The sequence below is a fragment of the Rhinoderma darwinii genome, chromosome 1 (assembly GCF_050947455.1).
Source record: "Rhinoderma darwinii isolate aRhiDar2 chromosome 1, aRhiDar2.hap1, whole genome shotgun sequence".
NCBI lineage: Eukaryota > Metazoa > Chordata > Amphibia > Anura > Rhinodermatidae > Rhinoderma > Rhinoderma darwinii.
Window position 1 is genome coordinate 62212776 of NC_134687.1, and position 16182 is coordinate 62228957.

The 16182-nt window shown below is 40.8% G+C and overlaps 1 protein-coding gene across 3 annotated transcripts in view; it reads left to right on the top strand.

The window, feature by feature from the left end:
- Positions 1-16182, top strand: part of TBC1D1 (TBC1 domain family member 1) — a 149076-nt gene that overhangs the window by 76760 nt on the left and 56134 nt on the right. For 2 of the 3 annotated variants that reach the window (XM_075859047.1, XM_075859056.1), the window contains exons 11-13: positions 7919-8074; positions 10485-10601; positions 11258-11397. In XM_075859047.1, coding sequence (XP_075715162.1) covers positions 7919-8074; positions 10485-10601; positions 11258-11397 — 413 coding nt within the window. The remainder of the gene's footprint in view (positions 1-7918; positions 8075-10484; positions 10602-11257; positions 11398-16182) is intronic. The other variant, XM_075859066.1, reaches the window with a different exon arrangement.

The window sequence follows — 16182 nt, forward strand, 5'->3', positions numbered from 1 at the left end:
AAAATGTACGGGTATGTTAAGGTTTAAATGGCGAAGGTCCATTGAGCAATGCATCAATAGAGAGGGCAATGTAAGTTTTTTTTATAAGGTTGTATATCTCTTTCCAAAACCCGGTCACACAATAGGGCATTCCCACCAAGTGTGAAAAAATGTTATGTAATAATAAAGGAAAATTACTATCAAGTAATTTAGGAAAATCCTCTGTATGAAATCCGAGGTACAGTATGGGCCCATCGCTTTCTTGTGTGCATGACGCTTTGGTGTAATCTTCTGGCCAAAGCACAGATTTCCAGCAGAATAAAAAATGTGCAGATTTCACCATCCCCTGTATATTATGCGAGTACTATAATAACAAAGTCTAGGTATCCTATGCATTATTACTTATGAGAGGCGCACCCATAGACTATAGGAAACCTCCACTCCTCAATTGCGCAGTAATACACTCTTGAACTAACATTCGTGTATTTTGTTCGTTCCCATCAAGGCTCCGGTATTGCAATTACATGGGGGCCCTCCCTAGATTAGGTGGTGGCACATTTTTTCCTTCATTTTCTGGTTCTTGTTTGAACCAGATACTTAGATGGAGTAGAGGGAAAATTCTATAGAGGAAACTACTTCGTCTCCTGTTCCCAAATATATTTTCCTCAGTTGAATCCCCAGTTCTGCATGGAGGATAGATCCCGTTCAGATGATGGTCTCTAGTTGGATGACATGTTCTGGGGGTAACATCGACCATTCCGCTTGCAAACCTCTATACCATAGGTATATTTTAATAATGTAGAACGACCTATCAACCTACAAGGTGTTTTTATAATTGTGTTTATCTTGGAACAAGTGACTTGGGCGCGAGCATCTAATCTTCACATCCTGCTCATCGAGTAAGCTCCTTTTTACGGCAACGAACTGTCCACGTTTGAGAACGAAACTACAAGACCGAGAATCTTCCATCCGATGTGATGTAAGGAATGAAATACATTAGCAAGCCAGAGAAGTTCTTTCAGATCGTGACACTCTCCTGCTGATACATGTAAAATGGTGTCAGACGTGTCTTTACAAATATACATTGAGCTTGCAAGAGTTAAAAACTGGATTCTGTAATGAGGGAGGGACAACCAAGCAAGAAGTTATTCCAATATGTCTTCATAAGTACAGGAGTGTAGACTGTGAAATAGTGTGATCTCCTGTGCAGAATTTGTACTTTAGGAGCGGTAATATTTCTGCATTCGGTCTCGTTACTTGCAGTATATCCGTACAGGTTAGTATCCTGAAACATTCCATAGACCAATATTGACACTAGCTGTGTGCATTAGACACGTGGCTTTTTTTTTAAATAAAATGTCTTTTTTTTTGTGGTTAGTCCACGTCATATATTTTTTTATTTTTGCATAAGATTTGCGACCTAAATTTGAGTGGTGGTCAACCAAACAGATTTGGGGGTCTTAATTTGTGGTTCTTATTACATGTATTATTCATTTATGCACATAGCAAATAAAGTATACCTAAAAAGGACAAAAACTAAGCTGTGTCAAAGATTATTCCCATACGATTGTTCTCTAAATTATTTTGAATTCAACTGTGTTCACAGAAAGACAGATGGATATAAAATCACTTTACATATTTGGGATTATTCTTCTACAGTAACCAGTCTTAATGGCACAAGGCTGCGGAGATTATTACTAAAGTATTTTATACAAAAAATATCTAGAATGTTTTAAATTCCAGAAAAAATATCTGAAATACCATAATTGCGCAAAACGCCATTAAGATAAAATCCATTTGAATTGAATGACTGACAGGGTTTTTGTGTTTTTAGAGCTATACAACTACTATATTCTCCAATGAGTCTCCATAAACACAACCTATATAAAAATTTAGCCAACTGGGCAATAACCCCAAATATACCAGTGGTCCTAGTGACAGATCAAACCAAAGAAGGAAAAAATGGTCACGACCATATAATTGAAAAAGTACAAAAAAATCCTTTATTATGTCAATTAGACAAATGCAGACAAACAACATTAAGCCCAATAAAATAGCATAACCGTCGCAGGATAAAAAAAAATGGAATCGGAATAGCGCAGCAAGACCAGATAGTAATCCGGTCGAACGATCCACCAAAAGTTCTAAAGTGCATGAATAATTTTAGAGCAGGTACAAGGTATGGAACTTTTGCACAGATTGGTATATAGATAAGTGTAAATATAATCTAGATAATCATGTTTAAACAGCAATATACATACACCTGCAGAGTAGGGAAATAGCCGGGAGATCAAAGACCGGGGGTCTGCTGCTGAGCCCGACACGCGTTTCGCAGGTGCTTCGTCAGGGGTGTTTATTTTATTTTTTATCCTGCGAGGGTTATGCTATTTTATTGTGCTTAATGTTGTTTGTCTGCATTTGTCTAATTGACATAATAATAAAGGATTTTTTTATGTACTTTTTCAATTACAGTGAAGGAAATAAGTATTTGATCCCTTGCTGATTTTGTATGTTTGCCCACTGTCAAGGACATGAACAGTCTAGAATTTTTAGGCTAGGTTAATTTTACCAGTGAGAGATAGATTATATATAAAAATAAAAAAAAACAGAAAACCACATTGTCAAAATTCTATATATTTATTTGCATTGTGCACAGAGAAATAAGTATTTGATCCCTTTGGCAAACAAGACTTCATACTTGGTGGCAAAACCCTTGTTGGCAAGCACAGCAGTCAGAAGTATTTTGTAGTTGATGATGAGGTTTGCACACATGTTAGATGGAATTTTGGCCCACTCCTCTTTGCAGATCATCTGTAAATCATTACGATTTCGAGACTGTCTCTTAGCAACTCGGATCTTCAGCTCCCTCCATAAGTTTTCGATGGGATTAAGGTCTGGAGACTGGCTAGGCCACTCCATGACCTTAATGTGCTTCTTTTTGAGCCACTCCTTTGTTGCCTTGGCTGTATGTTTCGGGTCATTGTCGTGCTGGAAGACCCAGCCACGAGCCATTTTTAATGTCCTGGTGGAGGGAAGGAGGTTGTCACTCAGGATTTGACGGTACATGGCTCCATCCATTCTCCCATTGATGCAGTGAAGTAGTCCTGTGCCCTTAGCAGAGAAACACCCCCAAAACATAATGTTTCCACCTCCATGCTTGACAGTGGGGACGGTGTTCTTTGGGTCATAGGCAGCATTTCTGTTCCTCCAAACACAGCGAGTTGAGTTAATGCCAAAGAGCTCAATTTTAGTCTCATCTGACCACAGCACCTTCTCCCAATCACTCTCAGAATCATCCAGATGTTCATTTGCAAACTTCAGACGGGCCTGTACATGTGCCTTCTGAAGCAGGGGGACCTTGCGGGCACTGCAGGATTTTAATCCATTACGGCGTAATGTGTTACCAATGGTTTTCTTGGTGACTGTGGTCCCAGCTGCCTTGAGATCATTTACAAGTTCCCCCCGTGTAGTTTTCGGCTGAGCTCTCACCTTCCTCAGGATCAAGGATACCCCACGAGGTGAGATTTTGCATGGAGCCCCAGATCGATGTCGATTGACAGTCATTATGTATGTCTTCCATTTTCTTACTATTGCACCAACAGTTGTCTCCTTCTCACCCAGCGTCTTCCTTATGGTTTTGTAGCCCATTCCAGCCTTGTGCAGGTCTATGATCTTGTCCCTGACATCCTTAGAAAGCTCTTTGGTCTTGCCCATGTTGGAGAGGTTAGAGTCAGACTGATTAATTGAGTCTGTGGACAGGAGTCTTTCATACAGGTGACCATGTAAGACAGCTGTTTTTAATGCAGGCACCAAGTTGATTTGGAGCGTGTAACTGGTCTGGAGGAGGATGAACTCTTAATGGTTGGTAGGGGATCAAATACTTATTTCTCTGTGCACAATGCAAATAAATATATAGAATTTTGACAATGTGGTTTTCTGTTTTTCTTGTTTTTTTTCTATATAATCTATCTCTCACTGGTAAAATTAACCTAGCCTAAAAATTCTAGACTGCTCATGTCTTTGACAGTGGGCAAACTTACAAAATCAGCAAGGGATCAAATACTTATTTCCTTCACTGTATATGGTCGTGACAACCTATGTAAAAAAAGCGCGTAACAATTCTGTTTTTCTCCTTACAAAAATATTTCCTTTTCTCAAAGTTTCAGTATCATGTTGATCATACAAAAAATAAATGTCAATCTCATCCAGTGTGTTAAAGCCCATAATAAATCCGGATGAGTTCTTCCTGGTCGTTTCGGAGGTCTGCCCCCTTTCTCAAACATGCTTGAGAAAGGAAGGGGACCGAGAAGAACTCTTCCGGATTTATTATGGACTTTAACCCCTTAATGACCAGCCTATTTTTGACGTTTTTCAATCGTCTCATTCCAAGAGCTATAACCTTTTTATTTTTGCGTCGACATAGCTGTATAAGGTCTTGTTTTTTGCGGGACAAGTATTTTTTAATAGCACCATTTTGAGGTACATATTATTTATTGACTAACTTTTATTAACTTTTTTTGGGGGGGGGAATAGAAAAAAATCTGAAATTTCGCCACTCTTTTTTGCGTCCTAAATCTACGCTGTTTACCGTGTGGTATAAATAACACTAACTTTATTCAGCGGGTTGTTACGATTGCAACGATACCAAATTTGTATAGTTTTTGTATGTTTTACTATTTTTACACAGTAAAAACGCTTTTTTTTCAAAATTATTTGTTTTTGTGTCTCCATATTTGAAGAGCCGTAATGTTTTTATTTTTTCGCCGATGCGGTTGTATGAGGCCTTTTTTTTTTGCGGGGAGACTTGTAGTTTTTATTGGTACCATTTTGGAGTAGATGCGACTTTTTAATCACATTTTTTTTAAAGTCAGGATTCACAGAAAACAGCAATTTTTCTGCCGTTTTTTATTTCATTTTTTACGGCGTTCACCGTGCGGGTTAAGTAATGTAATAGCTTTATAGTCGGGGTCGTTACGGACGCGGCGATACCAAATGTGTAACTTTTTTTTACTTTATTTTATTTTGTTTTTTTAATAGTAAAGCATTTTGTAAGGGGGAAAAAGTGTTTATTTTTTTTTTTTTTTCACTTTTTTTTTTATTAACTTTATTAAACTTTTTTTAACTTTTTTACTAGTCCCACTAGGGGACTTTAATATGCGATTCTGCGATTCGCTATTATAATACACTGCAATACTTTTGTATTGCAGTGTATTATGCCTGTCCGTTTAAAACGGACAGGCATCTGCTAGGTCATGCCTCCGGCATGATCTAGCAGGCATTCATTACAGGCAGACCTGGGGGCCTTTATTAGGCCCCCGGCTGCCATTAGAGACACAGACACTCGAAGATCGTATCTGTGGGAGAGAGGGGGAGCTCCCTCCCTCTCCAAAATCACTCCGATGCGGTGCTTTATATTGAGCACCGCATCTGAGGGGTTAAACAGGTGAGATCGATACTAATATCGATCTCACCCGGCAGAGCAGGGACGCTCCCAGCCCTCAGCTGCCTCTGGCAGCTGAGAGCAGGGAGATTTGACAGCTCCCTGCTCTGTTTACTTATTCCGATGCCGCGACGTAAAAAGTCTATGGCATCGGAATAAGGCCCGTTAGTGGCCGATGTAAAAACATGATGGGCCGGTCACTAACGGGTTAACACGCTGGATGATATTTACATTTTATTTTTTGTATGTGAGTGTCATGACGCTGAATCTTTTGATTTTAAAAGGATATGTTTTTGAAAAGAGAAACTTGATTATATGCTTATTTCTATACCAGCTGCATTACAATTACGAGATATGGGAAGTGTCTCCTCTAGCAGGTGTTCTACCCTCGTGGTGTTTAAATTATGGGTCATAAATGTATTGATTTTCCTTAAATAAAACTTAACAAGCATTTTCCCTTTTTAAAATAATAAAATTAAACCGCAAAAAGAACCTGTGGAAATGGTAACCATATTGGTTGGCACCCATCTTTCCCAAGAATGGATATAGTTAAAATATGGTTGACTAGAAATATTAAAGCCACGTTCAGATGTGGTGGATTTGAGAATTTTGGTGCAGACTACAATCTAAAGATCTGCAATACGATACATGTGTACAGGCTTTACAAACCCTTATTCACATGTAGCCGAAAAAATCTGGTTACGTTTTTCAGATCTGCAATGAGCCCTTGCAATTGGCACAGATTTTCACCCCTGATTTCACCTCTTTGCGATGCACAGAGTGAAATCCTTCAAAACCCACATCACCTGTGGATTATTTCTGCTATGTGCGTCTGTGCACCAAATGGTGCCTGTAGACATTAGATGCATGTCAGCCAAACCTGCCGATTTTGGTGGGGCCAGCCGACCATCTAATGTGAATGGGGGTGTTCAGGGAAGAGAAGGATCGAGCTGTAGGATTTTAACATGCGCGATCCTTTGTTCTCATAGGGGATAAGTCGACTCCAGAGGTGTCTGGCAGCGGCCTATTCCTCTCACGTGCACCCTCAAACAAGTGTGTATGGGGGGGGGGGGGCGGTCAAGAAGAATAGTGGCCAACAGCTATCTAAGGTGTATGACCACTTAGAGGCTCTGTCACCACATTATAAGTGCCCTATCTTCTACATAATGTGATCGGCACTGTAATGTAGATTGATCGTTTTTCTAAATCAAAAAACCTCTGTAATTTTGACCAAGTTATGACCTATTTTAGATTTATGCTAATTACATTCTTAATGCCCAACTGGGCGTTTTTTTTTTTTTTAGCTTTTGACCAAGTTGGCTTTGTGGAGAGAAGTGTATGACGCTGACCAGTCCGCGTCATATACTTCTCTCCATTCATGAGCTCCGCACATAGTGATCTTGCGAGATCACGCTTGCTGTCACTTACTCACACATTAACATTACTGAAGTGTCTTGAGAGTAAATAGACATCGCTTCCAGCCAGGACGTGATGTCTATTCACAATCCCGACACTTCGGTAACGTTTGTGTGGGACTTAATGACAGCAAGCGTGATCTCGATGTGCTGTGTGAGTAAGTGACACACAAACGTTACCGAAGTGTCGGAATTGTGAATAGACATCGCATCCTGGCTGGAGGTGATGTCTATTCACTCTCAAAACACTTCAGTAACGTTAATGGGTGTGTATGTGAAAGCACATCGTGATCTCGCAAGATCACGATGTGCGGAGTACATGAATGGAGAGAAGTGTATGACGCTGATTGGTCAGCGTCATACACTTTTCTTTACAACACCCACTTGGTCAAAAGCTAAACGCCCAGTTGGGCATTAAAGTCATTAGCGTAAATCTAAAATAGGTCATAACTTGTTCAAAATCGATCGTTTTTCGAAATAAAAAACCACTGCTGTAATCTACATTACAGCACCAATCACATTAAGTAGAAAATAGGCCACTTCTAATGTGGTGACAGAGACTCTTTAAGACTTCACACATAAACCGCTTGTGAACGTCACATGGCAATTTTATTATAATTAGGGGAATGCAGTGTGTTATTTTTAAAAAAAATATTACATTAGAATGTTTTTATCAGAGCTGACATGGTCTCGCTTTATAGATTTGATGGCTACAAAAATAGACTATATAAGTAAAATTTATAGAATGGCTCTTATGATTTCCCGACAATTGCGGCACTCACTGTTTATTTCAAAGGAAATCCAGATTGCCCCGCTACTCCCAAAATAAAGTAAGCCGCATATACGCACACTACGTAGTGGCGACCATACTCGGCGCCTGAAACTATCCATACATGAATTTATATGCCTGTTCTTGCCACATTGAACATATTTCATTAGTGCAGGCCATAATCTCTCTTCATTGACTCTACATGAACTAGAAGATAGGTTTGTCATATTTTGCTACCTTGTTCATAATCTCTACCTCTACTGAATTCTCTCTCCACCACTCCCCTCCCTTGCTGGCTGGAATTCTGGCGTCTAGTTCCAGCTCGGCTTCAAGAGTGTCTGACAGCAGTTCAGCACAATCTGAGGAAGCTGCCCCTTCTCCTCCTGTCACTGCAGCCGCTTCTCCTAGGTTCCTTAAAAAGCTAAGGCATCACTCCGGTGGAGAACCTAGTGGATCGGTCACTCAGAAGAGGTGAGCAGAAGAAGCTGTCTTTGTGGTCCTTGTCCTGCACGGTTTCTTGCTTGGTCATATCTGCATGTGTCTTGGGTTCCAGCGAGCTTCCGAGAACTGTGCAGTCTTTTTATGTTTGATCTATAGATACATCTAATAGAAATACAGAGATCCTGAGGTGCTTTCATGTTTGTTCTGCTGAGCTGATCAACATTGGTGGCATTAATAACCTGTAAAGTCTGTTACATAAGCGCTACGTACGTGGGAGAGCTCATCACTGCTACTAGGATATGGAGTTATGTGAAATATGTAGGAAGCACTGAAACCTGGGGGGGGGGGGGGGTGTAATTTATTTTAGTGTCTTATAGTCCATGTGATCTGGTATTACTGGCCGTGTCTTTCCCAAATGAATTTGTAATGTAAAGATGGAAGATGCTTAGAATGTACTCATTGTATTGTGTGCATCCGAATGTGTTAACATTGGTGAAATGTATTTAGTGCTTTGCTGTAACTTTTTTATTTGTTTTAATTCCCCAGCTGAAAGATGGCTGTGTGTGTGTGTGTGTGTGTGTGTGTGTGTGTGTATGTATGTATGTATGTATGTATATACAGATTGAGCCGTTTTTAACTTGACTCATTTTCCATGGCTTTTTTGTGATCTCACGCTGCAGCAAGTTATAAAAGCCAACTTAAACTTTGCTACATCTGTAGGCATGAATATTATTACTCCATAAAATATCACTAGGAAAAGTGTGTGTGTGCGTGTTCTTTAAAATTGTATTCAGCCATTGCTTAGTTTTATATCGGTTTCTCGGGTAGTTCGGTGATCACCACTATGGCCGCCGGTGCAGCTTGCTCAGGAGTAAACCCGCAGCATTTACAGAACCCCTTAGTGGCAAATCTACATAGTAATGAGACCGTTGCATCACCACCCCACGTCTCCTGTATCACTATATAACTTGGTGGATTTGATGATTAGAGTTCTAGGAAAGTTGGCATACTATCCCGGTGGGCGCTACAATTACGGCCATATTGGTTTTTACCGTGCTTTCCTTGAAAACAATTGCAACTAAAACAGATTTATTTTTATTTTTTTTATTTTTATTTTGTGAACTTGAGAAAATAAACTAAAATCATTATATTTATGGATGATTTTAAAGGCTATATCTACCTTCATAAATTAAGCACGTTAAAAAAATAAAAAATCTATCATTTTGTTTACAGCACCTATGGAGACCAGTGTCTTCATGGTTACAGACTACAAACAAACCCTGTATAGTCTGGTCCTGCAGGCATTCACCCTTCCATCTACTCCTCACTAACCTGTCGAATGTATGTTACCAAGAAGTAGGTGAACAGATGGGAGTATAACTGAAAGATCAGACTACATAGGATTTGTTTGTAGTCTGTAACCATGGAGACACATAGGTCTCTTTAGGCACTGTACACATTAAATGACTGGAGATATTTGCGATGTTGCTGTAATTTTTATTTTGATGCATTTGGGGCAATAAAGAAAAAACAATTTGTTACAAATGTGAACCTATGCTTTTAAGCTAATTAGCATTTTTTGTGGCATATTTACGAATTCAATTTTACTTCGAATAGCTCTATTCACATCTGCGTTATGTTCGTCAAGGATTTCAGTATTTTTCATGGTAAGAATAGTACAGTGTGCACCAACAAAGGGATTCTCTTCAGGACAACCCCTGTCCATAAAGCCTATTCGTGCATATGGATGTCCGAGTGTAGGGGTCCCCTTGTTTGGGATCTCCCTCCTATGAGCCAGAACAAACTGCACTATTTGTATAACCTCTGAACGGCTGCCATGTAATACTACATTTCATCTTCAGCGTCTGTGGCTTCCCTCAGCAAAACCATTATTAATTGGACCATTGGATCCTGTAGAAAAACAAATCGGTCGTAGCTATCATGTCGCCGTTCTAAACAGAAGCCATGACGCTAACGTGAAAAGTGCTGAACACAATGTTTGTTTTTTAATATTGGAAAGTTATATATATTTTTTTTTTTTTTTATTCTGTTTCACTTTTACTTAAAGGGTCTCTTCTAGGATTGCAACACATGTGGCCTATCCTTTGGACAGGTCATCGATATCTAATCGATTGTGGTCTAACTATTGTACCAGAGCCGATCAGCTGCATGTAGGGGCTGTGGCGCCTGTGGCTGTGCCTGGTACTGCAGCTCACCCCCATTCAAGTGAATAGAAAGGAGCTGCGGTACTATTACCGTGAGTCAGACCTCCACCGATGACCTATTGATTGCCTAGCCAAAGGATTTTCCAGGACTTAATGTCCATAGATTGAAAGGTGTATCCCATGTTTTATGTAGCCATTCTAGTACTACTTTTTTTTTTTTTTTTCCTCTTTTTATTAATCTATAATTTCCTCCTTTTTCTGATCTATGCTCTCAGCCTCTTCTACCGCACTTCTTTTCGAAAGAAACTTCACTCTTCCTCCTCTGTGCCAAACTTTCTTAAGTTTCTTGCGCCTGTAGCAGAACATAGTGCATCGGAATTTAACAAGGAACGGTAGGTGTTCTTGTGGTGGTTTTTACAGCTCCATTTTACTAATTGTCCCTTTTACAGTATCTCAGTTCACTTTCCCTTCATTTGGATGTAATGTAGAATTTACTAGTCCTTCTATAATCCTGTTCATACGGTTTTGTCAACTCAAAAACAATACGTTCTTCTCCTTGAATATAAAATGGGTTGTTTTGGTCATGGGGCAGTTTTTCACACTGATTATGCCACAGGATAGGTCATCCGTATATGTTAGGTGGGGGTCTGACACCCAGACCCCGCACCAGTCAGCTGTTCTGGGTACCGGAAGCTGTGCAGGGTTGGTGCTGGAAGCAGATGGCTCCAGTCACTGTATAGCGGCAATGCTGGGTTCACTTGAATGGGAGCAGTACTGCAGCATGGCCACTATACGGTGTCCGGAGCCATCTGCTTCCAGTACCAACCACTGCATAACTTTTGGTGCCTAGAGGTAACCACAACAGCTGATAGGTGCGGTATCCAGGTGTCGGACCCCCACCGTTTTATATACTGATGACCTGTCATGTAGCCAGGTCATCCATATGAAAAACAGCCCCCTGCCTGAACAACCACTTTATGTAACAGTATATATAATTATATTGAATGCAGACTTAATGTTCTATATGTATTATTTTTGTGTCTATTAGTGACTTTGAGTGCAAGTCTATTCAAAGTGAAGCAGCGTGCAACAGTCCAGTGAGGACACGGCGACATTCTTGGAGACAGCAGATCTTCCTGCGTGTGGCAACTCCACAAAAGGGATGTGATTCCCCAAATCGATATGAAGGTAAAAGTTTGATCTTTTTGTTTTTCTTTTTTGTAAGTCCGATATGCTGGAAAATTATTATTATTTTTTTTTTTTATATCTTTCTTTAATTTTAAGAACCAAGGCAAATAAGTGGGTTTTTATATATATATATATATATATATATATATATATATATATATATATATATATATATATATATATGAGAGATATCTTAAAAACTATTCACCCCTTCAGACTTTTTTTTTTTTAATTCGAGATCTCTTCTGATATCACGAAATATTGAAGCCCCCACTGACCACTAGAGTAAAAGGTCCTCAGAGTTGTGATTTAATGCGGTGTATCAGTTTATTTCATTGGCCCCTTTTTGTTTTTGTGAGGGTCCCAGATCTTGAACCACCTCCTTCAGACGTGACTTCACTATGTAGCCCTTCACAACACCAGCAGTGGTGGCCACACTTCATTCTTCTGAAGACTGGCGTGGTCACATTTTATACCACAGTAGCACTGGTGGCTTCTATTCATGAGCCACCACAAGCCTTCCTAGCTCACTTCATACTTTAGGGGGACATTAATGTCCGTTTCCTGTTCTGGACTTTTTGTATGTTATTTATTCTATTGAAGGAAATGTGTGAACGGTGACCACATAGTTTGGTACTTGAATGATCTATTGCATCAGTAGACCTTTCAGCTGCCACAGTTTACTTCTTGCGTTTATTTTTTCATATAGTGGTACTAATGATCACACATTTGAAATAAAATGTCTAAATGTTCCAGGGAAATTGTGTGTTTTTATCATAAAACTCCCCCATACCTAACCATACAGTTGGGCTGCCTCATGGATAACTAGGGACCAGCTTTTACACTGAGACCAGCACACTAGATCTGTCATCAGACGTCAAAACGTGCAGGAAAGGGGCAATGGCCCTATACCTAGAAGGCACCATGCACTCGTTACAGATCCTATATTGGTGTCTTATGGATCTGTGATATGGCGCTCATACACTGCTATGAGCCCATACTGTTCCTTTTTTATTTTATAAGCAAGTAGGGTTTTTTTCTCATGGGTTGCAATCACTTGTGCAGTAAATTTTGGTGGCATTTTTGGGGTTCATGCACATCATTGACATTTCCCTTCCCATAATACCGTTTGGCCATGAAAATAATCATTTGCACTATCCATCGTAATCCAACCTGTTAGCCCCATCCGCACGATCGTAGATTTAGTCCGTAATTGTGGACCGTAATTGCAGATCCGTAATTACGGACCCATTAATTACTATTGACCACTGACACCTTCCCGTATATCTGCGGGAAAGTGACCGGGCTGTAGAAAGCCTTCGCAAAAGATAGGACATGTCCTATCTTGCTTTTTACGGACCATACTCCCATACTTTGTATGGGAACACGGGACAAATATGTGGGAGGCTGTCCTCGGCCGTGCACGTATATTTACAGACCGTGATTACGGGCATTGCAGTGTGCATGTCGCCTTAAATTGTTTTTCTAAAGTGTCAGGTTTTGTATTTAAAATCCTCATTTATGTACAAATTTCACCTGATATTCTGACAGAATTGTGGTAATCTACTGTCATATAATGTTAACCAGCCATGGAACATCTATGTGTAAATAGCTAGTAATCATAGCTCAATTGCCATTTTTCTGTTCTGTCACAATAAAGCTTTAGTCACATCTGTGTTCGGTGTTTTCGTTGCTCTGCTCCATCATAGGGCCTGAATACGAAATATCGGAAGCGCTGGATCCGTTGCATGATAAACACCATTGGCGCCAGGCTGACGCTATTAACTTTGATTGGTTCTGCTGGGTTTCTGTCATGGTGTCCATTTTTCTAGACAAAGTAGTGCAGTCCTCAGCCTTTTTGACCAGATCTGTGACTAAAGCCCCTAATGGAGCCTTCAACGCAGATGTGAACGATTCCTCCCTGAATCTGCGTTACTGCATGTCATGTGCCACATTTCTGTCATGTTGGCACATGAGGTTTCTGTTTTTTTTTTTGTTAGGAGCAGCAAGATATTTAGATTAATTAGAAATTTCATCTAAAGATAAAATATTTGAAAGGTATGTTCCTGTAGCTCCTAAGCACCAGTTTAATTTATAAGATGGCATTAGTTGAAAGGGCTGCAATCTGGGAAGCTTTTGAATCAAAGTACACCATATATTTGTGTTTCTTCTTTTCTTGTGGGATCTCTTCTGCAGAAACAAATGACACAACTTTTATCAGAACTTGGGGTACTGTCAGGCACCAGTTTCCTTTTTGGGGTGTAGCTATAGGGGGTGCAAATAGAAGTTGGTGGCGAAGACGTTTTTGTCTACTTCGGACAATCCCTGTTTAGTAGTCGCTGACGGAGCGACCGCTGTATTTAGTTTCGGCACTAGAGGAGGACGTACATATGATCTTGTAAGGAACTAACTCTTTAAACCTCCCATATAGATCACTAAGGAAAATGTACAAGGTTTGTAATAATGTGAATGTTTCTTCTTACTACGTTTTGTGACTGAATGTTTTCATAGCTGAGCTTCCTCCTCATACACAAGAAGCCTGGAATTTCTACATGATGATCTGTACTGATCCTCTGGTTTAATACCTCAGGGATCCACGTGACTATTGGATCTTGCAGCACGTGATTATTCATTTGTTTAGTTAAAAGGATATCGGCTAAACTCTCTCATGATGTTTGTTATATATCAATGTGATGATCCCGATTTAATCAGTGGGACTTGTTCTCACTGAACCCAATCTATCTTTAATCTCCGATATGTTAAATCCTTTAAAAGGCCCAAATATAAGTGTTGAATATAATTGCCCTTATTTCTGCCTCACACCTGGTTTAATAATTGGGACTTACTTTTGGCTATCAATAGTTGGTATTCCAGCCTAAAGAATTTTTCACATATCCACTGGATAAGTGATAAATGCTAGAACGATGGGGCCCCCCCCCCCAACCGCAAGAGGAAAGCTAGGAGGAGTTTGAATGTAGCGGAGGCTAAGCATGCACGGTGCTGCTCCATTCAAAGTCTATGGAACTGACGGAAAAAGAGCTAGTGGCTAGGTGAAGAAAGTTGTGGGCTTAAAAGGCTCATGCGTTTTTTGTTTTTTTTTGTCATGTACCTGATCTGATCTAGTTAAGCTTGACATGTTGATTTACGATTGATTGGCCACATTGTCCAAGTGTATGGCCAGGTTACCGGGTTTGTTTTATGAGGACAAGAACTTTTCAAAAGGAAGCCGGCGCATCGTTCTGCTTATCGCCATGGGTCCAGCTTTTCTCGCCCTCTGTGATTCTCTTCAGGGAAAACAGCAGGCAGCCACACATTTCCCCTGCAGCAGCTGCTTCAAATGTAGCCTTACATGCCAGCCATTCAAAAGAATGACCGTCCATGTAATGCAAGGACACGCCGGGTTCACCAGAGCGGCATTCCATTCCGGCACATGGAGAGTGGCATATCTTAAGGGGATGTCCTGATAACCCCTTAAAGGGGTTGTCCACTACCGGACAACTGATGACCTATCCGCCGGATAGGTCATCAGTACATGATCTATGGGGGTCCGACACCCGGACCCTGCACCTTTTTATGCCGCTCCGGCTACCAGACGTCCATGCCGAAGCAGATCGCTCCGGTCATGGAATAGCGGCCGAGCTGCAGTACTGCCAGGACATCCAGTGCCCGCAGACCACCCGAGCAGCTGATCTTCGCATGGCTCGGGTGTCGGATGCGCACCGATTTATATACTGATGACCTATCCGGTGAATAGGTCATCGGTTGTCCAGTAGTGGACAACACCTTAAGAGGCCGCGTCCACACAACAAAAGTTGCCCCAGAACGTTTTCTCCTTCAGCGCGCTTTACAGTTGACTCTACGATTTATCAGGGAGCGTTTTCCGGTCTGTCACATCAAGTGGATTTGCTTTGAATGCCAAATGGTGATGTGTGATTCATCACTCCAGAGAACATGTTTTCACTGCTCCAGGGTCGTGGACCGCGCACTTGACTCCTGCCAGCTGGAGTGATATAGACACATCACTATAATCTTTAGGCGCCAGTCTGATGTTTTTAGTAGCCAGGCAATATAAACTTCCGAAGACGTGATTTATAAAGCCGCACAAAAAAGTAAGATGCCAGTAGCAAACTTGTAGGTTTGTCTACCCAGTCTGGGATTATTGCAGCCTTGTACTTGTTGTTGTGTATGGTGGTCTCCATTAACTGCTTGACTGCTTTCAATGAACAGTAACACCGTTTCCAGATAAAGCTGCTTTATATACTGTATACAGAACAGCTGTATCTTGCGCCGAAACCTGTATCCGTTAGGTCAGCAGGACAGACAAGCAGGACCCGCTGTCGCTAAGCCAGTCAGACACGCAGGATCGAGCGGTTATCGATCACATCTTATAAACTTAGATGTGATCGATAACCGCTCGATCCTGCGTGCCCGACACGGAGGACCAGCTGTCACTGAGCCCATCCGTTTTCAAAATCTCTGCTTGTTGTTGTTCAGTAGGAACATTCATTGTTTACTTCCAGTGGATAAAATTCTGTCCATGGTCATGTGATAGACACACAGGTTCTGGGATCATTAGAAGACACAGCATTGATACACAAACTGTAACCGTAACAATCCCAGCCAGGGGTGTAGCTAAAGGCTCATGGGCCCTGGTGAAAGAATTCAACTTGGACCCCTTAACACCACCAGATACCTGCGCATTCCTATGCCCAGCTGCCTTGCCCGATAGACCCCATGAATGCCTCCACAGTATAATGCCCTCATAGCTGTCCCCACACAGTATAA